The following is a 23,160-nucleotide window of genomic DNA, read 5'->3' on the forward strand; positions in this document are numbered from 1 at the left end:
TTTGAGCTTCAGCTCGTCAAGCTGAACCTACCCTCTCAAACCGCAGTTCATCCTTAAAAATACCATATGTGTCACAGCTCGCCTATAAACACTTCTATAACGAGTCTTCAGCCGACTTCTAAAGGGTACCCAGTCATACAGGTGGCTTAAGAACACTACCCGAGCTTCCAGTTTGCTTAACAAGACTTCCTAAGCCCCTATAAATACACCCTAAACCTTCGGTTCATCCTAAAAAACTAAATCCACTTTCCGGTTTACCTATAAAAACTCCTAAATAACTTCATGGACCTTCAGGTACCTAAACCTTTAACTCGCCCATGAAAACTATCTGATCCATGATCCTGCTTTTGGAACATCGTTTTCACTTTTATGGTAAGCTTCTTCGTACCTATAAAGTTTTTTCTGGACCTTCCGAACACAAATAAACCATTCTTGCCTTTATATCGCCTTTAACGTCCCTCACAGTACTTCTGCCTGCTCATAAAGACCCCGTAAGTCATAAGATTGCGCATAAGCAACTACCTGTATCTTCCAGTTTCCAGTAAAGACTACCTGAGACTTCAGATCCCCTCCGAACGATATATCCGATCTTAAAATTGCACACAAGAATTGCCTAAGCATTCAGCTCGCCGTTAAAAGACTCTCACTGGATTTTAGCCCAGTAATATCCTGAGCCCTCAGTTTTATACCTGCACCTTTAATTTACCTATAAAGACTACCTGAGGCTTCAACTACCATTCAGCTCCACCCCGAAGCCTTCATATTGTATTTAAAGGCCACCATTGAGGTTTAGCTCGCTTATAAAAGTCCCTTAACAATCAGCTTTCATAAAAACAACTATAGATACTCCCTCGGAGTAGCTCAGTAGCTCAGATTTGAAGGCTCCATCTGAGATATAGCTTGTTTGCGAAGTCTCTCTCAGCTTTAAATTCGTTTTAAGCTGAGCAGGAAATCATTATAGGCTTTCTGAGGGGCCAGGGAGTCTTTGTGAGCTACCTGAAACCCAGAGGGAGCCTCTTTTAGAGCTCAATAGACTGAGTGATTTTTTATGGTAGCTCTGGAAATCTGTGTAGGCAAATTCAAGCGAAGAAGGATATTTTAAAGTTAAGCAGGGTTTCAAAGAGCTGCTGCAGGTAGCATGAAAAGTGACTAATTTTTGTATATACATGCAGAGGTTTCAAGGAGTATTGAATGGTTTCAGGGATCATGTATGGACAACCTAAAGCGTTGAAGGAGTCCTTATAAGCGTGCTGAAGGCTTCTCAATATCAGAGGGATATTTTTAAGACATACAAAAGTTTGCGTTCATGGTTTAGCTAAAGGTCCCGAACTTCAAGCCAACCTGAAACCCAGAGGCAGTCTTTATAAGGCTCCGGAAATCTTTATTGGCAAATTCAAGTTCAGAAGGAGATTTTGGCCTTGTTCACGTAGCGAACAGGGATTTTCGTTTCATAAAAAAGTGAATATATTGCTGTGGGGTCTCTTGTGTATGAGAGAGAGAGAGAGAGCGATCCTGTGTGGACAACCTGGAGCTCAAAGAGAGTCTTTTTAAGCTTCTTGGAGATTCAGGATTTTTTTATAGGATAAATTAAGATTAGCTAAACTTTGCAGATTAGGTAGAGTTCCAGGCCTTCAGGTCAACCTGAAACACATAGACATACTTTATTAGTGCTCTAAAGTGGGTCCAGAAAGGTAATTTTTCAACCTCTAACCCAAAGGATGGGTGTATAAGTTCACTGAAGACTCAGGGATTTTTTTATGTTCATCTTCAGAAGGCTCCTGAAATCTTTATAAGCAAATTCTAGCTCAGAAGGAAGGTTCAAAGGTAGTTTTTCAACGTCAAAGGTAGTTTTTCAACCTCAAACCCAAAGGATGGGTGTAGGAAATTTTAAAGAAATCTTTATAAGCAAATTCTAGCTCAGAAGGAAGGTTCAAAGGCCTTTGCAGGTAACATGAAAGGCGAAAAAATTTTTATAAAAGCTCTCAGGGGGTTCGATGATTTTTCAAAGACTCAGTAATCCTGTGTGGACAAACTGGACCTCAGGGAGAGTTTTTATAAGCGTGCTGAAGGCTCAGGGTTTTTTTATAGAAGAAATCATGATCAGATGGGCATTTTTAAGACGAAAATAATGTAGAGTATACCTCTTAAACCCAGAGAATGGCTTTATAAGTGCTCTAAAGACTAAAAGATTTTTGTGGCAAACTGATGACTCAATGGCAGGCATTCCGAGTTTCCATGGTACCATTTTTTTCTCAACATGAAACCTAGAAAATTTAAGCAAAGCTCAAAAGAAAATTTTAAAATTGAACAGGAGATTCAAATAGCCCTTGCTGGTAACATGAAAGCAGAATAGTTTTGTATACAGGTGTAGGTGCTTCGAAGGTCTTTATGTCCAACCTAAAACTAAAGCAGTATTTGTTTTATTTTTTTCAATAAATTATTGAAATTGAACATTGTGTGTGTTGCAAAACATGTGTTTAAATTTTAACAATAATTTGTATCTTTAAAGAATGAATTTATTTTCCGTATGGAATATGAATGCATTTTTGACACATTTCCGCAAGATTATCACGAATCTGTGTTGAGGTCATAAATCTGAACTTGTTTTTTTTCGAGATCTAGCATCTTCTCTTGATGAAAATCCAATGCAGCTACTATAAAGTTCAATGTGAAGAAAGTTTCTTGTTTAAATTTATTTCTGATCTCACACATAGGCAGGTGCGAACATGTTCTATTTTTTCGGCCAGAATATCGGACACACGTTCGCTGTGTGTGAGCCATAAATTTTTTTATGAGGTCATGGAAGATGGTCGCAGAATATCCACAAAAAAAAATAATGAAAAAAAAATTATCTAAAGTGTAATTAAATTCTATTTTTTGTTGTTGTTTTTTTTGTGGTTATGTGAAAGTCTAGAAAAAATAATATAATACTTCACGTACACTATTTCCAATCACAACAAAAATTAAAATGAATTAAAATAAAATACGACTACTAAATAAACTAAAAATCATTTCCATGGCCATGATAATTATAACAATGGCAATAATGATGATGATGAGCATGGCTATGATGAGCCGAGTGCCACAAATGTTTATTTATTCATTTGTATTTAATTTCAAAATTTTGCTAAGAGGCAGAGGAGGCAGTGACTGCCACTTTTACATTTGTATATCATCAGATTAAAAAATATGTTACTGTATTGCTTGGTTGGATGGTGTAATGACCGCTCACATGTATATTTTTGTAATTCACACACAATGACCAGCATGTGGAGTGATCATGATCATAGCCATTACCATCATCATCATCACGATGTTGGGTAGTCTGGTGTGTGGACTTGATCATCGCAGGCACACACATAAATTCCTGCTGGTTCATCTCCAGTCCAGACGTTTCTGTTTCTTTTTCTTTGGTTTTTTGAATTTTAATTTTTTATATTTCATTTTCCAATTTTTATATACGTTTTGTTATTTTGAACTCATGTATTTGTGGAGATGATTTCTGAAGACTTTCTTTTGATATTTTATTACCATTTTCAATTCAATTTTTAGTTGATTGTTTTAGTGTTTTACACTTCTTTTAGTTGTTGTTTTTATTTTATTTTTTTTCTTAAAAATGATTAATTTTCTGTTGTTATTTTTTTCGATCGAATGATAAACGTTGCAGATTGAACAATTAAAATGCCATAATTATGATTTTTTTTAAAATTATTGCAATGCATTTTCAGTAATTCCCCTCATCGAAAAAAATCAGCTAATCATTAAAAATTTGTTTTTTGTTTTTTGAAAGTTTTTACTTATGACTGGCTAATTGAAAATTGCATAGTTTATTGGGAGAGAGAAAAAATCGAAAAAAAAAAAACACTCAAGGCCTTGCCATAAAAATACCAAAATTGATGGTTGGTGGCCATTAGGGGGTTTATGGGTCATAAAAATGGGAAAAGATGTAACAACCCAAAATTAATTGCATAGTATTGCTACTGATGAATTTTCAAAAAATATAAAATCTACTACTACTTTTACAACCAACAATTTTAAGGACTGGATGTGGGGTTTTTATAAATATCTTTTACATAATCAAGTATTTTCTTTCTGTCATTTTGATATTTTGTGTCTTAAGTCTTTTGAAAACAATTGTATTTTTTGTTTATATTTTCCAATTTGAATTTAAATTTACTTTGTATTTTATTTCCTTTGCTCGTAGGTCTCATATATTTATCGCATGTTTGTATCCTAAGTCTTTCTACTAAGTTATTCTCTTCAAAAGTTTCTTTCCTAAGTCTTCTGTTTTAATATTTCCATGGGAGAGTTCAAAGAAAGAGAGAGAGAGATTGTTTTCAAAGATGTCGTTGATTTTGGCTGTCTTATGTTTGTGTCCTAAGTCTTTCTAGAGATTTGCGCTCTTTCCTTAGTCTTCTGATTTATTATTTCCATGGGAGAGTTCATAGAGAGAGAGAGAGAGAGAGAGAGATATTGTTTTCAAAGATGTCGTAGCTTTTGGGAGTATTGTGTTTGTTTTCTAAGTCTTCCTAGAGAGTTATGCTCTTGCAAGTTTCTTTCTTAAGTCTTCTGTTTTAATATTTCCAATTTGGGCTTATGGTTTTTGGGAGAGTTCTCGGATAGAGAGAGAGGGAGAGAGCGTGTTTTCAAAGACGTCATAGATTTAGGGAGTCTTGAAAGGTTAAAAGAAGACTCTGGAATCCAGAGCCTATAACGACAACCTGGAGCTCAAAGTGAGTCCTTATAAGCGTGCAAAGGGTTAAGGACTTTTTAATTGGCGAAATCAAGATCAGACCAAGATTTTTAAGACGAGCAAAAGCTGCAAGAAACCTTTACAGATGAGCTAATAGTCCGGGGAGTCTTTAAAGCTCCAGAAATCATTTTAGCTATGCCGAAACTCACGAATCCTGTATGGCCGTCCTAAAGTGCAGAGGGAATCTTTCTAGGCGAAATCAAGATCAGTAGCCTTTGCAGGTTATCTGAAGTCCGAGGGTCTTCGATAAAGCTAACTGAGGGTTCAGGAAATTGTTATATGTGTGTGGAAGGGTCAGAGGCAATCTGAAGCAGCAGAGGGAGAAAAACGAATCATTGCGAAAATCATAACTTCGTAAGCCCCTAATGATCTCTTCGAACTAAACAAATAGACTTAAGACACAAACTTGCACTTGTTATATCATGGTTTCTCTCTTGAAACAAAAGATATAACACACATACCTCGTAGGTCACAAATTCTCTCTCTGCTTAAACAAAAAAGACTTAAGCGACAAACTTTAACTCTATGAAGAATTTATTATCTCTCGAAACAAAAGACTTAGGACACATACTTTTTAAACATTATGCACTCATTAAACAAAAGACTTAAGACACAAACATTGTATATCACAAATTTTCTCCCATTGACAAGAAAAGACTTAAGCGACAAACTTGAACTCTGTTAGCCATTTAGTCTCTATATATATATATATATATATATATTATTTTTAAATAGTATATGCACTCATTCAACAAAACACTTAGTACACAAACATTGTAGGTCAAAAATTCTCTCTCTGCTTAAACAAAAAAAGACTTAAGCCACAAACATGAACTCTATTAGCCGTTTAGTCTCTCTCTCTCTCGAAGCAAAAGACTTAAGACACATACTTTTTAAATATTATATGCACTCATTAAACAAAAGACTTAAGACACAAACATCGTAGGTCACAAATTCTCTCTCTACTTAAACAAAAAAGACTTAAGAAACAAACTTGAACTTTATCCAAACTCTATCTCTACTCTATAACTCTATCTCTCCATCCAAACAAAAGACTTAAGACACATACTTTTTAAATATTATAAACCCTCATTAAAAAGAAGAAAAAAAAAGACTTAAGGCACAAACCCCCAGCATATGAGTCTAACATAAACAAAAGACTTAAGACACAAACCCGTAATAAGCATCCAACTAATTTAACTGCCTATTTTTTTAAATATAAAAACATAAATAATAAAAAAAATGTTTGAGTGTGTGAAAAAGAAGAAGAAGAGCAACACAAATTAAAAATTAGTCAACATTGTTAAAATGACATTAAATGCCATCTATTTAATTGTGTTTTTTTTTTTCATTTCATTGTTGGTTTTATGCAGTTAAAAAAAAAAAATTATGTAAATTTTTGCTGTAATTGTTTGAATGAAAGACACACAATGAAATTAAATTCATTTAATTTTTTTATATATTTTGGCCCTAAAATATGGGTTTTTGGCCCACAGAAAATTATTTTTTTTTGTTGATGTTTGAAATGCAAACCATTTAATATATTTTTTCTTTGTTGCCTTTAAAAGATGTATTTTTGGGCCCAGACATTTTGGTGTCATTTCATCAACACTAATTTAAGAAAATAAATTACTTTGTTGATTTTTTAAATGAAATGCAAACACATGGATGGCATTTTTGTTTTTGTCCAAAGATTTTGATGTCATATCCTCAACAAAAATAAATGGTGATGCTTTTTTGTTTGTTTTGTCGTTTTCTTTTGTGTTTCCTCTGGCTATTCATTGCATAGATAGCCTAATTTGTTAAATTAGTTTGGCTTATTGTTTAGTGAAGAAAATTTAAATTTTAAAATAAAATATTTTAAATGGCATTTTGGGACAAAACATTTATGTCAGGGCTTCCCCTGATTTTTTTAATTTGGTATATTTTAAAATTATTTTTTTTAATTATTTTTTTTTTTTTTTTTTTTTGAAAATTTTCAGAAATTAAGTATTGTCTAAAAAATTATGGAATACCTCATTTTTGTTCATCGTCTCGAAACGTTGCAATATTTCTTTGACGGAAATTTTATTTTCGCTTGGCTCTTCGACAATCGTTTCCATGCGACCCATTGAGCCGCTGCTGGCCACGCTTGAACGGCGCGTTTTCGTCACACTGCCATTACTAATGATGGTGTTGTTGTTGTTGCTGCTATTATTGTTGATATTTTGTTGCAATTGATTGAGGGCATAGGTGGTCAATTCAGCGCATTGTTGTTGGGATTGCGATTGAGAAGACTGCTGTTGCATTTGAGACTGTTGTTGGAATTGCTGGGACTGTTGTTGTTGTTGCTGCTGTTGCATTCCGGGTGGGGAGTTACGACTGCCATTTTCTTGATTCTGTGTCAAATCATTGACAATTTGTTGTATGTGTGACAAAGGGCGGCGACCCAAGGTGCCATAGTGGTGTTCTTCTTGGCGAAGTAAGCTATCCTCTTTTTCCAACCACCCAGGGGGATCCTCAGGAGGATCTTCAGACATTGTATTGTAATATGGGGTTAAATTGTTGTTGGTATCCTTGGCTTCATCACAGTCTTTTGATCGTTTGTGTCTGTTTGTGTTGTTGCTCACATTTTCTTCTTCTTTTTCTCTGTTTTCCACTGATTTTCCTGCCTGGCTGCCATTTTCCATTTCCTCCTCATTCTGCCATGAATTATAGAATTCCATGTCATGCGACAGCGAAGAACATTGTTCATTGAACTCACGTATTGTCTCATCGGTCAGTTGATCCAATTCGATGCGTCGATGGACCTGTACAACAGCTGTGCCCGTTATGTGAGCTATTTCAGCATCATCGGAATCAGTGAAATTGCCAATGCTGCCATTGTTCAGCGAGGGGGAATTATTTGCATTTTTGCGGATATTTTCCCCCGAATCCAAATCATTATCGGAGAGGTTATTCAGGGAATCCAGGGAGGTGTTAAGGTGATTGGGTGAATGTTTGGCCATCAATTCGTCGCACTTGAAACATTCCGATTTTGGGGAATTTTTTCTCGATTTCGATTTATGCGAGGTCTTGCCATTTATCTGCGGAGACTGGGGCTGGGACTGTGTCTGATGTTTATCATGATTCATTTTATGGATCAATGATTCCACCTTATTGACAATACTGCTGAATTTGTGAGGTATGGTGTGCGAGGCCTGCTGATGGCCATTGTGGCGATTATTTTTTGCGCACCGCAAACTCTCTGACATTGTAAAGGCCAATAACGTTTAAACCGGGTGGATGCTGGGTAAGCTTGTTTGAATGTTTTGTTGTTGTTTTTTTTTCTGGGCCTAGAAATACTGGTTTCTGCTACACACTCATTGCAACATGCAACGGCAACTGCGGCGGTTGTAAAACCATTTAATGATAATAAACAACGAGGCACACAAGAAAAAATATACAAATCACGTTTTGCACCAATTTGTGATGTTAGCCGAACATATGGACGGACATTGGGCACTTGGTTACACATAAAAGTCCCTCCTCTTCTTCACTGTTGGCGTAATAAAAATTAGCTTTACAACAACCACAAAAAACAAAACTTCAAAATCAAGCCAGTGAAAGTTGTTTCAAAACTTCGAACATTTAACCGAAAAATATTCCAGAATTAATCAAACACAATTTTTTCCGAAAGCAAACAGTCCTTTAAAATTACCCAACCAATCACCACGGAAGTTCTTTAACAACTGCCAGTTTTAATTTTATTTTTTCCACATAACAATTATTTTCGAATAATTTTTTTTTTCAATTTTTTTGTAAATTTATTTTAATTTTTTTCCATATAATTTTATTTCCAATTTTTTTCTTCTTTTGTTTTTTGGTCTTCCTCTAAACCGGATATATGCTTATTTGCCTCTCAATACGGAAAAAATGGGCAATTTCACTAAAGAACAAAAAAACGCGAACAACAACCACCATAATTGTATTGTGTGTTCCGATTTTTAATTGACCATAACCGTCAACGATAACAATTCTTTGTATTTATTTAATTTTTTTTTTTTTTTTGCTATCCACTTAAAAAAAATAATAATCCCGCATTTAGTCTTGTCGCTTGTACATGTATTCCGCAACTGAAACTGGCCAACAATTTAAATCGAATGAAAAACTTCACTTGACCATTTCACTGAGACCTCCAACCGAACCGAGCAAACAAACGGACAATCATACAACCCATCCATCCAGCGAACCATCCATTCATCCACCAAGCAAGCATACCATTGAAGCTTCAATTTTGTAAACAGCAAAAACAACAACAACAGCAATTGCAACAACAAAACACTCTACTATAGGCCATTTGGACATGGATTAACATAAGTAGCTAGGCTAACTATGCGTTCAATGTGTGTGTGTATTAAAGACATTAAACGCATCTCTCTCAGGAGAGAAATATATCAACAAACAGTGGTAAAAAGAGACAAAATTTTTTTTTTCGGACCCAAAAAAAACCAAAAAATAATATGGAAGTATGGATTTTTTTTAATTTAAAATTTTTTAATTCCAGATTTTTAATTTTTTTAAAGATTTTTTAAATATTTTAATTATTTTTTATTATAGACTTTTTAAATTCAATTTTTTTAATTGCAATTTTTTCGACTCGACTAGTTCCTAATTTTTTTAAATACTTTAATTTTTTTATTATCGATTTTTTTAAATTAAAATTTTTCTTTCGAATTTTTGAAAAAAAAAAATATTTCGATTTTCAACTACTTTTTTAATTTTTTATTTCCATATTTTTTTTTTTAAAAAAAATATTTTTTAATTGACTTTTTTTCAAAAAAAATTCCACTATACATTTTTTAAAATATTTTTTTTATTATGGATTTTTTTTTTAAATTTTTTAATTCCGAATTTTTGAAAAAAAAATATTTCGATTTTCAACTACTTTTTTATTTTTTTATTTCCATATTTTTTTTGTAAAAAAAATATTGAATTTTTTTGAATTTAATTTTTTTTTAATTCCGAATTTTTTTTTCAAAAAATTATTTCTATTAACTTCTATATTTTCATATTAAAATATTTCGATTTTCAACTACTTTTTTATTTATATTAATTATTTTTTTTAAATATTTTAATTATTTTTTATTATGGATTTTTTTTTAAATTAATTTTTTTAATTGATTTTTTTTCAAAAAAAATTTCCACTAGTTGCTATATTTTTTGAAGATTTTTTAAATATTTTAATTTTTTATTATGGATTTTTTTTTTAAATTTAAATTTTTTTTAATTGCAATTTTTGAAAAAAATAAAAATATTTCGATTTTCAACTACTTTTTAATTTTTTTATTTCCATAATTGTTTTCGAATTTTTTTTTTCAAAAAATTATTTCTGCTAATTCCTATTTTTTCATATTAAAATATTTCGATTTTCAACTACTTTTTTATTTATTTTAAATATTTTTTTTTAAATATTTTAATTATTTTTTATTATGGATTTTTTTAATTGCATTTTTTCGAAAAAAAACAATTTTCACTAGTTCCTACATTTTTTAAATATTTTTTAAATATTTTAATTTTTTATTATGCATTTATTTTTTTAAATTTCAATTTTTTTAATTCCGAATTTTGAAAAAAAATATTTCGATCAACTACTTTTTCATTTTCTATTTCCATATATTTAAAAAAAAAATAGATTTTTTTTGAATTTTATTTTTTTTAATTCCGATTTTTTTTTTCAAAAAAATATTTCTACTAATTCCTATTTTTTCATATTAAAATATTTCGATTTTCAACTACATTTTTATTTTTTTATTTCCATTTTTTTTAAATATTGATTTTTTTTTAATTTAATTTTTTTTAATTCCGATTTTTTTTTTATTTATTATTTTAATTATTTTTTAAATATTTTAATTATTTTTTATTACGATTTTTTTTTTAATTAATTTTTTTAATTTTTTTTTTTTTCAAAAAAATTCGACTAGTTCCTACATTTTTTAAAGATTTTTTTTAAATATTTTAATTTTTTATTATGGATTTTTTTTTTAATTTCAATTTTTTTAATTCCGAATTTTTGAAAAAAAATATTTCGATTTTCAACTACTTTTTCATTTTTTTTTTTTTTTTGTAAAAAAAAATATTGATTTTTTTTTGAATTTAATTTTTTTTAATTCCGATTTTTTTTTTCAAAAAATTATTTCTATTAACTTCTATTTTTTCATATTAAAATATTTCGATTTTCAACTACTTTTTTTTATTTTTTATGTCCATATTTTTTTTTTTGTAAAAAAAAATATTGAATTTTTTTGAGATTAATTTTTTTAATTCCGAATTTTTTTTTTCAAAAAATTATTTCTACTAATTCTTATTTTTTATATTAATTTTATTTTATTTAATTTGAATATATCTAAATATTTTTCTCATTTTAAAGTCGTTTTCAATTTTTTTCTTCAGAATAATAATTTTCACTCATGTGTCTTAAGTCTTTTGATTATCACACAAAATAATTAATTCAGACGAATTTCTCACTCTCTCTCTCTCTCAACCTCTCTCTTTGCCTACCTTACACTTGTGTCTTAAGTCTTTTGTCTGCCCCACAAGATACTTAATTCAGACGAATTTGTCACTCTCTCGCCCTCTCTCTCTCGCAAACTCTATCGCATTGTGAACGAGTTAATCTAATTAGATTCGGCTACCTTACTCTTGTGCCTTAAGTCTTTTGTCTGCCCCTCAACATATTTCTTTTTATTTATTTATTTTATTTTTTATTTATTTTTTTTTTTTTTTTTAAAAAAAAAAAAATGAATTTTTTGAATTTGAATTGTTTTAATTCTAATTTTTTCAAAAAAAAATTCTACTAATTCTACCCACTGTGTGTGCCACGGACATAACATAACACTATAAACCTGCTTCATAAACCTGTATGCGTTTAGGCTTAACAAACAAAAGAAGAAGAAAACACTCATCATACAAAAACCCCCTCCTCATAACAGACAAAACTCTTGAAATCATACAATCCCATCAAACCTACCAGCAAACCGAATCAACCAACACACCAAAAACAAAAAAATCCCAGTTAGCCCACATCAAACATTCACCAGCTGGGTAGATAGATGTATTACAAATGTAAGTTTGGTGTAAGCTTGCATCTGAACTGCTCTTCAAATTCACAAAACAACAATAAATTAAAACCAACAACATCATCATAAAGAAACAACATCATTATGATGAAAAACAAAATCATAATGATGATAATCATCATCATCATCATGAACATGTTTGTTAGACATCCCATTGTCGTATTTTATTGGTCTGTGGTTGGTTTTGCCATGTATGTGTTTTTTTTTTCTACTTTTTTCACTGCATGTGAGTCGTGTGTGTGTGCGTGAGTGTTGGGGCTCTTTTCAAATAATAATGCACGAGTTTTCGGCATGAATGACCAGCTAATATACAAGTCGTCTGCAATTTCCATTCGAAATTGCCATGGCGCAAACAATAACAACAGCAACAAAACACAAAACCACCAACAAGAAAATTATAAAAACACAAATATTTTTTATACAGAAATAAACATATGTTTGTGATAAATTTAGTGTTAAATAAAATTATTATAATTGTTGTCGGCCATACACTCAAAGAAAAATTGTGGTTAAGAGAAAAAAATTATTTTGCTATCTGCTTGGGTTTTGATACAAATAATGTTAAAAAAATAGAAATTATAATTGATTTATAATTTGGAACTTAGTTATTTTTAATATTAATTTAAATTTAATTTTTTTTGCATATTTTATTTCAAATTTATTTTTTTATTTGTTGAAATTTATTTAATTTTATTTAATAATTTTTAGTTTGAAATTTACATTTTAATTATTTATTTTTAATTTTTTATTTTCATTTTTTATAAATTTTATTATTTTTTATCATTTTTCAATTTCCTTTTTTCATATATTTTATTTGAAATGTATTTATTTTTTTTATTGTTTTTTTTTTTTGTATTTTTTGTGTTATTTGTGATTTATATTTTAATTATTTATTTTTTTCAATTTTAATTGTATTTTTATTTTAATTTTCTATTTTTCTGAACATTTTTTTCATAACTATGAGCATTCTTTAATTTTTTTCTCCATTTTTCTCCATTTACATATTAAAGAATATTCATGTTCACTCATGTGTCTATAATAATATATAATATATTAATTTAATTTTTATTTTTTTATATATTTTATTTCAAATTTATTTTTCAATTTGTTGATTTTTTTATTTTTTTTTATAATTTTTAATTTGAAATTTATATTTTAATTATTTATGTTTTAATTTAATTTTTTATATATTTTATTATTTTTGTTATCATTTTTCAATATGCTTTTTATATTTTAATTATTTTTTTTTTTATTTTAATTCTATTTTTATTTTAATTTTCTATTTTTTTAAACATTTTTCTCAATACTTTAAGCTTTTTTCAATTGTTTCTGCATTCATTTATTAAGGAATAATCATATTCACTCTTATGTCTTAAGTCTTTCGATTATCACACAGAGTACTTAATTCAAACTAATTTCTCTCTCCCTCTCTCTTTCTACCTCTATAACATTGTGAACGAGTTGATCTAATAAGCCTACCTTACACTTGTGTCTTAAGTCTTTTGTTTACCCCTTAAAAGATTTCTAACGATTTTCTAAATCATCACACTCACAATTCTCCTTCTCTATCGCTCTCTCTCTCTCTCTACTATAGATAACATTTCTATTGTTGTGCTAATGCCTTACGCTTGTGTCTTAAGTCTTTTTTCTTGTATTAAATAGTTCATTAGCTAAGAGAGGGAGAAGTGAGAAAATTGTAATGTAATTGAGTATGTGTGTGAGTGTAAGCATAGGTGCCCAAAATTAAAATGCGTTAGTATGTGTGAGAGAAAACAGAACAGTACTGAACAAAATTGTGTGTACATTTTTGTGGTCGGAAAAAATTATTGATGAATTCAATTTTTGTTATTATATAAAATAAAAGCATTATTAAAAATGTTTTTATATGAATTACAAAGTGTATATGTCATAAAAATCTAATAATGTTTATAAAGTAGCATATACCGAGATAATAATCATATTATAATAATAAATAATAATATTAAATACTACGATAATTATCAAATATTTAATTCTTTAAAAAAACAGAAATTGTTCTGTTGTTTTTAAAATTGTTTAAACATACAAAACGCATTTTGAATAATAAAATAAAAATCCAAATATACTGAAACACTTTTATCCCTAAGTGTTATTTCTTTGATTTTCTAGTTCTGCGGACACGACATCGTGCGCGCACCCCAGTATGTGTTCATTCGTTGCCTGCCAAACAACGACTGACTGAAAGAGCATAACAATGCGTGTGAGTAGGCAGCTACTTTAAAGTATACTGATGGGCACCTATGGAGTGATGGAAAGATAATACGAATGCTGGTGGATGTTGTTAAGCAGCATTACTTAAGAGAATTAAGAGAGCATGAGGAATAATAACGGGCGATATATCCACATGCCGTATTATCACTCTGTTTTGCTCTTTGAGCATGATTGCATAGCAAAAGACTTAAGAAGCAAGAGTAATAGATTTAAATAGATAGAAAATAAATACTAATAAATAAAAATAAAGAAAATATATTTAAAAATTTATAAATTTAAAAAAAAAAAAAATAGAAAATTAATAAATTTGAAATAATTAAATAAAAATTAATAAATATAAAATATTATAAAAAAATAAAAAAAAAATAAATATAATATTTTTTAAATAAAATAAATAAAAAATAAAATTATAAAAATTTTTAAAAAATAATAATAAATAAAAATAAAGAAAATATATTTAAAAATTGATAAATTTAAAATAATTAAATAAAAATAAAAAATAAATATAATTAAATATATATAAATTATATATAAATAATTTTTTAATTAAAATAAATAAAAAATAAAATTATATAAAAATATATTAAAAAATAATAAATAAAAATAAAGAAAATATATTTAAAAATTTATAAATTTAAAATAATTAAATAAAAAAAAATAAAAAAAAATAATAAAAATGTAAAATAATTAAAAATAAAAATTAAAATAGAAAATTAATAAATTTAAAAATAATTAAATATTTTTTTCCTTAAGTGTACTAACCAATCTCCTACTCCTTTAAGGCGAACTGTTACACCTCTCATAATAAAAATAATAAATGTTAGTGGATTAATCTAAGCTTGATTACATTTAATGTGTTGTTGTTGTTTTCATTTTTGGAACCGGTTCCAAATAAATTACATTCAAATTCAGAGCAATAACATTTGAATAAGAAATGTGGCCGTAATAGCCTACTCGAATGTGAGCAAGGAGTTATAAAATATTAAAAAGAAATAAATATTATAAAAAATTATAAAAAAAAATGTCGAAAAAAAATTAGAAAAAATATTTTGAAATGAAATTTTAAATAAGCACCGAAAAAAATATTTTTTTCAATTATTTATATGTTACTATTTTGACCCATTGTAGGGTACCACATCACATCCTTGACCTGAGTGGTTTAAATAACATTAATTTCTTTCATATTTTACTTCCTTTCTTTAACTCGTTTGTCGGCTCCTGCATTACATAAAAAATACACACAAATGTATAACACATGACACCTGGTGGTGGGGTGGGGACCTCCAATATGCAAAATAATTTATCATATTTTTTGCCAACTTGAATTGAATTTTTCGATATGCAACTCCCGGCCAAACCAGTATTATTCGAAATTTATAAAATAATTTTGATTTTAGTTTTTTTCCACTTACCTTTCGATATTCCTGAACGAACAGCGTTATCATTGCCTGTATGGCAGCCGCCCGTCCAGCATGCAAAGCGACTTGTTTACCACTACGTAAATTCAATTGTAACGAAGCTGGCCGTGGTAGGGTAATGGCATTTTGGATCTCAGCAAATGGTATGGCCTGGACGACAATTAAATAGTCGGCATCGCGGCGGGCCAAATACAATCCATTGTGGGATATGCCCATAATGCTAACATCGGGATATTGTGGGGCACCCTGCACCGGGAAGAGTCGAGCAAAGTATAAAGGCCATTCACGGGCCATATCGATGAGATGACGTTTCACAATGGCTCGTACATTTTGACTGCGTACAGTTTCCGCAGTGACCCCATGGCCACTTAGCATATTGATGGCAGCGGCCTTTTCTTGTGGTGATATGCGTAGAGAGGGTGTAAGGCCAAAGACATCAGCTGATACCTGGGCGAAGAGTAAATCCAAGGCCACTGGGGGCCCTATGGGTTCATTCGGGTGGAATACTTCCTTGCGTATCCTCAACTTCCATGGCACACGATTATAGGTTAGGCATGCATTTGCTGGATGTTTGAGTGAAGCTGGAGCGGGCACTGGGGCTGGTATGGCCGGCAGGGGCCATTCATCGCCTCCATCTGTCTCCTCATCACGTCGTGTGGTACTTTGTGACACTGTGGTGGAGGCAGAAGATTTGCGTTTTCTTTCCTTTTCGTATTTCTGAGCCATGTGGGTGCGGAAGGTGGCTGGGGTGTGTGAAACACTCGAGACATTGGCCACATTCGAGGCATGGGAGGCTGCACTGGACATTTGTGACATCATGTGATGTGACATATTCATATTGACATTCGGAGTTATAGGTTGGGAATTGATGGAGTTCAGCGATTGTTTTTTATTCGAGGCCATGGCTTGATAGGAATATTTACGTTCGCCCACATTAACGGGACTGTAGTTGTCACTGCGATCTTGGCGTTCAATGGTGGCTGTGACAACCTTGGGCGGAGCTGGCTGATAGACTTTGTGACTTTCCTTTTCCCTTTCCACCTGGCGCATTTCATAGATCCTCTCACGTTTCTCGCGTTCCTTTTCACGTTCCCGTTCACTGCCACTCGAGGCAGGGCCTTCCACCTCGGCACGATCCCACACCGATTCCGAGAAATCATCACGGTCGCGAGAACGTGATCGAGACCTTGAACGATCCCTTTCATTTTTCATTTCCTTTTTGTAGCTCTTCTCATAGACCATATCAAGTTTTGCGGCCTCAGTACGACCCCAGGAGTCATAGGCATCCTTGGAATCATCCGAACCATTCCAGTTATGTCTTGCCCCGAAGGTATCCCTATCCTGACGTTGTATAAAGGCAGGGATGTCTTTACTCTGAGCCCTATATTCCGTCTCATCCACCTCGTCGATGTGCATGGGAGGACTCTTGGGTACGGGTGGTGGTGCAGGAGGGGCCACATTTGGTGGTCGTATTGGTGGTGGTGGTGCTGGTATACTGGGTGCCGGTGGTACATGGGCTGGCCAGCTCGAGGGTGTCGGCACCATTTTCTCTTCCATACGTTCGATATGCGAACGCACCGTGTGCAGATCCGCCGTATTCGCTGCACTGCCGCTCATCATGGCAAATTGGCCACTCAGCTGTTGTTGTAGCATCATTTTCCGGGTGTCCTCCAACTTTGCGGGAGTCCTTTGCTCAGATTTGGTACTCACTGTGGAGCGTACGGAGTGGCCGGCGGTAACCTGTTCCAGGCGTTGCCTCATCTCAGAGCTAAGTTTGAGTTTTCCCACACTACCTGGTGGGGGACGATCGGCACCGATTTCGAAGCTCTTCTTTGTTGTTTTTGTGGTGACAATGGTTTGTTGTTGTTGTTGTTGCTGTTCGTGATGGGGGTGATGCTGATGCTGCAGGGATAGTTTGTGATGTTGTTGTTGTTGCTGAGCCATGTGATGCTGCTGCTGGTGTTGTTGTTGTTGCTGCTGCATTTCCATTTTATTGTTGTGATGCTGTTTCAGGCCACCTGTCTCAATTTTTATCTGGGTCCTGACCATTTGTGTGGTATGCATAGGCATGCTCACCACTGGCGAAGGACTCTTCGATATGCCATCCTGCACCTCAAATTCCTCCCATTCCATGGCGGAACCAGTCAGCGAACCATTGCTACTATGGAACTGAGACTGCGGGGTATTCTTCCTTTGATGTTGACGCATTTTAAAGGCAAAGAAATCTTCCTCCGTTTCGAATTGGGGGCCATCCTGAGGTGGTGGCCAGCGCCATTTACCAATACGCACCGTTTTGGCCCGGCCATAGGGATCCAAAAAGTGCCGAGTCTCCGAGGGATCTTTTACCTCGATGGGTGGTGGCATGGGTGGAGGAGGTGGTGGTGGAATCAGCGAGCCTCCACTTTCCGATGAGGCCTTGCGATTACGCTCACTTTCCGAAAATTGTGATATGCGATTCTTAACACTCTGCTTGCGGACCTGGTGCACCGACTCATTGGAGACGACGGAAATTTTGGCGGTCATATTATTCGAAATTGCCGTGTTACTAGAGGAGGAGGAGGTTGCAGTGGCTGTAGTAGTACCTGCATTAAGGCTGGCATTTACCACCGGAGCAATAAGCGGGGCAATGAGAGGTGGTGAAGTCGTACCACCCGTCTCCTGTTGACTCAATAGGGTTTGCAGGGCCTGATTTTGTGCCAAGAGCTGCTGTTGAATTTGTAAATTTTGTGCCATGGCGGATTGTAGAAAAGCCCTCTGAACCTGATGTTGATATGTAGAGGGATCAGCATCGGGTGGTATATTTACCATTTGCAAGAGGTTATCACTGCTGTTGAGTATGGGGCTTATAGGGCCGCTAACAAAGGTACTGCTGGTCGAGGTGGCCTGGGTTTGGGCGCCGCCTCCTTTAATGCTATCAATGAGTTCGGAATGTTCGGTCAATACCTTTACAGCTTCGTTGACAAAAATGGGTTTAAAGAGCCCTGTGATGTAGTCATCTAGGTTGGCGGAATTGGATTCCTCTTCGGGTCTTCCTTGGCTGGGTTTTTCACCACCTCCCTTGATTTTTGCCGACAAAAAGTGGCTATTCCAATTTAGAGACTCCATGGAACCACAATCAGGGGCCTCGCAGAAGTTTTCTTTGTCAAATTCGGAATTTTCTTCAATCTCTCCTTTTAGCTTCAGTTGGGCGCCACCACCCCTTATACTGGCCGCCAATGATCTGGCATCTGACAACTCATCCAATGAACCATCCAATACGGGACTAAACAGGTCATCCAAAAATTGATCCACATCTGAGGCCTGCGAGGGTACCCTTACCCGCCTTACATGCGAAGCCAATGAGGGGGCCTCACTTGTATCGGACATGGCTGAGGATCGCGTGGCATATTCTGACTTATCCATATATTTACTGGAGTGGGAACCTCCATGAGACCTGCGGCCGGCATATTGTGACTTTTGATAACGTGGGGCAGACTCCTTGCCCATGGGTGTCAAGCGTTCCGCAGAATGATATCTATCATTGAGACGACTTTCCGATAAACCAATTTCCGCCAAAGGTTCCGGTTCTGTATTGGCATCCAAGTCCGTGACATCTCCCGCCAGCAGATCATCCAGAGACTTAGATCTCGATTTCTCCTGCTCGAAGTATCTATCATTCAGGGCCGAGTTGCGGGACAAAATATTCCGGGAATTTTTCCTTATGGGCTGCTCATCATTTGAATCGGAAATTGGCGATTCCACCGGGGTACTCGATTTCAATTTTTGTGGTGGTTCGGGTGGTGGCACCTGAGGCCTCTTGGGGGTATTGGTATCTCCAGGCTCTCCCGACAAAATTGTCCTATGGAATTTAGCACCGGTGGTCATTAAATCGCTTCGCAGGGCCGGAAAGGCAGGACACAATTCCTTCTCAGCAATCAAATCCAAAACATAATCGAGGCCACAGGAATCTGTCAGCAGTTTACCATCATCAAAGACCACAGTCCAGCCACGATTGGAAATGCCGAGAGTGGACACAGCCAATGAGGCAGCCTCTTCACAGGTGGTCCACGAATCAATGGCCACAGTTTGGCTATTTTCATCGGGTAGGGTCAGTGACACGGCAATATCGGACATACGAGAAATTGCCCTCCATTCCACCCAGGAGGGTGTGAAATTACGACAGCTATTGGCATGATTGGAACCCACACCATTCCGCAGAATTTTCTTGAGCAGCATATCCCTCATGGAGTCAGGGGCCTGGTCCACAATAAATTTCATCAAATATTTACTAAAGGCTGGACCGGGTTGGAAACAGGACAGGCACTGGGCCATCAATTGCCAAAGTCTCTGGGCCTGGACCTCATCGTTGTTGTAGATTTGATTGCACAATTGAACCAAAATTTCATCGCGTAGGCCCCGAGAGGACAACCCCTTGTGCACAATATAATCCGCCAAGACCTTTTCCTTGTTGGTATCCAACGTTTTGTCATTGGTCCAGCGTAGAATTAGTTTAAATACCGCCAAGGAGTCCTGGAAATCTTGATCCCTTGAAGCGGCCCTGGAAAGGAAGGGCGTGGTAATGGGTTCCCTGCGGGCGGAGAGGACAACCGCATGCCGTTACAGTACACCGAACTAAATTTGCCAAATGAAAATTGATCCAAATCCTTGGGTAAATCGGCAGCCACTGGAGGTCCTGGCACGGTGCCCACCACCTTGACCAAATGTCGATCTCCGTGGACCGGGGTCCAACCTTCACTTTTCGAGAATATGAAAGCCAATTCAGCGGGTATATCAAGATATGAGATTTGACTGCGTTCCAAATTCTCCTTGGCCTGCTTTTTGGCCTCACGTTCCTTTTGGGCCCGCTGGGCCTCCAAACGTCTTTGATATTCGGCCTTGAGTTTTACCGCCCGCTTGCGTCCCATTTTACCACGCCATAAGGCCTGAGCCTTAATGGCAGCTTGGCGTAGTTCTTTGTATTTCTTCGCTTCACGATGACCCCTCCAGCGGGCCTGTATCCTGGTGGCGGCCTTTTTCTTACGCATCAGGTGTCGTCGGGCCAGCATGCCGCGTACATGTTTCTGGATAACCACAGCGGCGGTTTTCAAGCGATCCGAACGGCTACTCTCCAGCATGCGATGCAGGGCTTCACGGAGGAAAACTCGAGTGGCGCCCAATTGATAGTCGGGACCCTCAATACCAGTGCCGGGCATTGATTCCAGTAAAATTCGGCACAATTCACGATAGGGAGTGCCTCGCGACAATGGGGATCTCATCAGATGACGATAGCGTTCAATGAAATGTTGGAAGCGTAGACGTACCGGATAACCCTTTTGGCGGATTTGTATGGTATCCAACATTCCAAGGTAGCGGAGTTGCTGCAGCACGCAGGGCATATCCATTTTCAGGGATTGTTTTTCATTGTTCGGTTTTATGCAGCGAACGAACCAGGGGTTACACCTGCCCATCGATTGGAGCAATTGTTGCAAAGAGTCGGAGAATCTGGCCGCCACTGTGGGGGTCCTTGGCTTCATGGTAACAAATCGTCCATTATTTCCTTTAGGTAAAGTCTTCCCAGAGTCCCGCTGGGCCCTCAACTGCTTTGTCAGATCAGAGACCAATTGCAGCTTACTCGAGCTAAGTAACTCCAGGACATCACCTCGCAAAGCATCACGATTTTTATCGAGGAATCCGTCAACACAATACCACACCTGCCCGGCATAATGGGTAATACCAAATTCTTGGGCTCCTACCCGGGGCCGGGAATACAGCTCATTCAAGGCATGATTGTAGTGGCACTTCTCCAGAAAACTCATATCCGACGCTCGGGGGAAATTTGATTCATCGTCGAGGAGATGGAAAATGCCCACCGGCTTCTTGGCCAGCAAATGGATGACGGGTAAATTATCATCCCAGGTTAGAGGGGTCCATTCCAACCGCTCTCGCGAATATTCTGCCTGTTCCAACTTGAAGACATGCTTATTGAAATATAGCTGCAGATTTTCATTGGCATAATTGATACAAAGCTGCTCGAAGCTATTCTCCGCCAAATCCTCAAAGCCAAAAATATCCAAAATCGAAATACGATGGGCATCATGGGTGCCACCCTTCTGAACAATGGAGTTGATACGCGACACCAGCCAATTAAACAATCCCGAATACAAAGCCTTGGCAAAGGCATCTCTGGCATCCAAGGCCTGATCTATGCTCAGCGGGGTATGTAATCTCTCCGATCGGGCTTCGGTTATGCGACTGGTCAACGAGCGATGCAAACCCTCTGCGGAGATATGCAGCAAATGGGCAGCCCATTTAATTTCAGCGTCAGAACCAACCTCCACACCCTCCTGGCCATGGCGTAACTGGCGTCGATGGAAGTAGACATTACCCAAATGCAGCACGGAGGCCAGAACCCTGATTATGCCTTCCCTTTCTCCTTCGGAGACACCCAAAACCTGCATAGCACTCTGCAGTGATTCCCAATCCACCCGGCCGGGAGCACAATCTGTGGCTCCTTGATTTAAATAGAAATATTTATCAGCCTCCAATAGGCCATATTTGGTGCGTTCCGTTTCCGAGAGGCCTCCCAGCATTTCATAGAAGACATGGTAGTTACGCTCACCGGGGGCTTGGGTTACAATCCTAGACTTCTCCAATAGATACTGGGTTATCTTGGCGCCCACAATGGCACCACTTTTAAAATACACCTCCAAATATTTGCCGAACCGGGAACTGTTGTCATTCCTGGTGGTTCGAGCATTACCAAAGGCCTCCAATAGAGGGGCAGCTTCGAGAATTTGTTCGGTTATGACAGCTGAGGCGGAACCTCCACCCGGCACCACTGCCGCCAAATATTGCATTACCAATTTTGTGGACTCTGTTTTTCCTGAACCTGATTCTCCGGAAATCACCACCACCTGGGGTGAGGGCAGCGAAGCATGAGCCGCAGCTCCAATTGCAAAGAGATGTGGCGGCATGGTACCCAATGGCTTGCCGGCATATTGTTTGGCCACCTCTAGGCCATATGAATCCGGGAACATTTTATAGGGATTAATGGCTATCAGGATACTTCCCGCGAACGTGTAGATCAGGCCCTTGTCATAACGCAAACGTAAATTCCATAGCAGGGAAGCTTCGTGCAGATCCTCCAGCATGGTCATGTCCTCCACACCACTGCTACCCAAGTCCTGGCGGGGTCGAAGGTTGCCCTCTCCAGGTTGCAGGGCAAAGGTTTGGGGCTAGAAAAAAGAGAGAAAATTAGAAATGAAAAATAAAAAATCTCCTCCTGAGAGTAACCCACATATTTGGCCAAAATATCACTGCACAGGATCGCCAACCGCCTGACACTTTGCGGATAACGGTTTTTCATTTTACGCTCTTGATTCTGCAGAAAACGCAAACGTAAGGTTTCGCTATTTGCCCCGGGGCTGGGAAAATCTTCAATGCTGGGTGGCCGTTGGCGCCGCAGCACATGCGGCGACAGTATGGCAATGGAGGGTGAGGGTGCGGGGCTGGGTGTAATAGAGCCGCAGCGTTGCCATGGTTCCAAATGAAAGCGGACAATACGCATTGGGCGACAAGAAGACAAAAACAACAACAATTTTATTTCCCAAGACCCAAAGAGAAGCCAAAAAAATCCGAAAAAAATATTTTTTTCCAGAGAGGG

General features: G+C 35.8%; 1 protein-coding gene across 1 annotated transcript in view; it reads right to left on the minus strand.

Annotated features, from left to right (window-relative positions):
- Positions 1 to 23,160, minus strand: part of LOC133327668 (unconventional myosin-XV) — a 32,897-nt gene that overhangs the window by 5,168 nt on the left and 4,569 nt on the right. The window contains 4 exon segments of the mRNA XM_061536192.1: positions 15,513 to 16,317; positions 16,399 to 17,392; positions 17,504 to 20,099; positions 20,102 to 22,732. Coding sequence (XP_061392176.1) covers positions 15,513 to 16,317; positions 16,399 to 17,392; positions 17,504 to 20,099; positions 20,102 to 22,732 — 7,026 coding nt within the window.

The sequence above is a fragment of the Musca vetustissima genome, unplaced genomic scaffold (genome assembly GCF_032173495.1).
Source record: "Musca vetustissima isolate MV318-11 ecotype Yass unplaced genomic scaffold, APGP_CSIRO_Mvet_v1 utg16637, whole genome shotgun sequence".
Lineage (NCBI taxonomy): Eukaryota > Metazoa > Arthropoda > Insecta > Diptera > Muscidae > Musca > Musca vetustissima.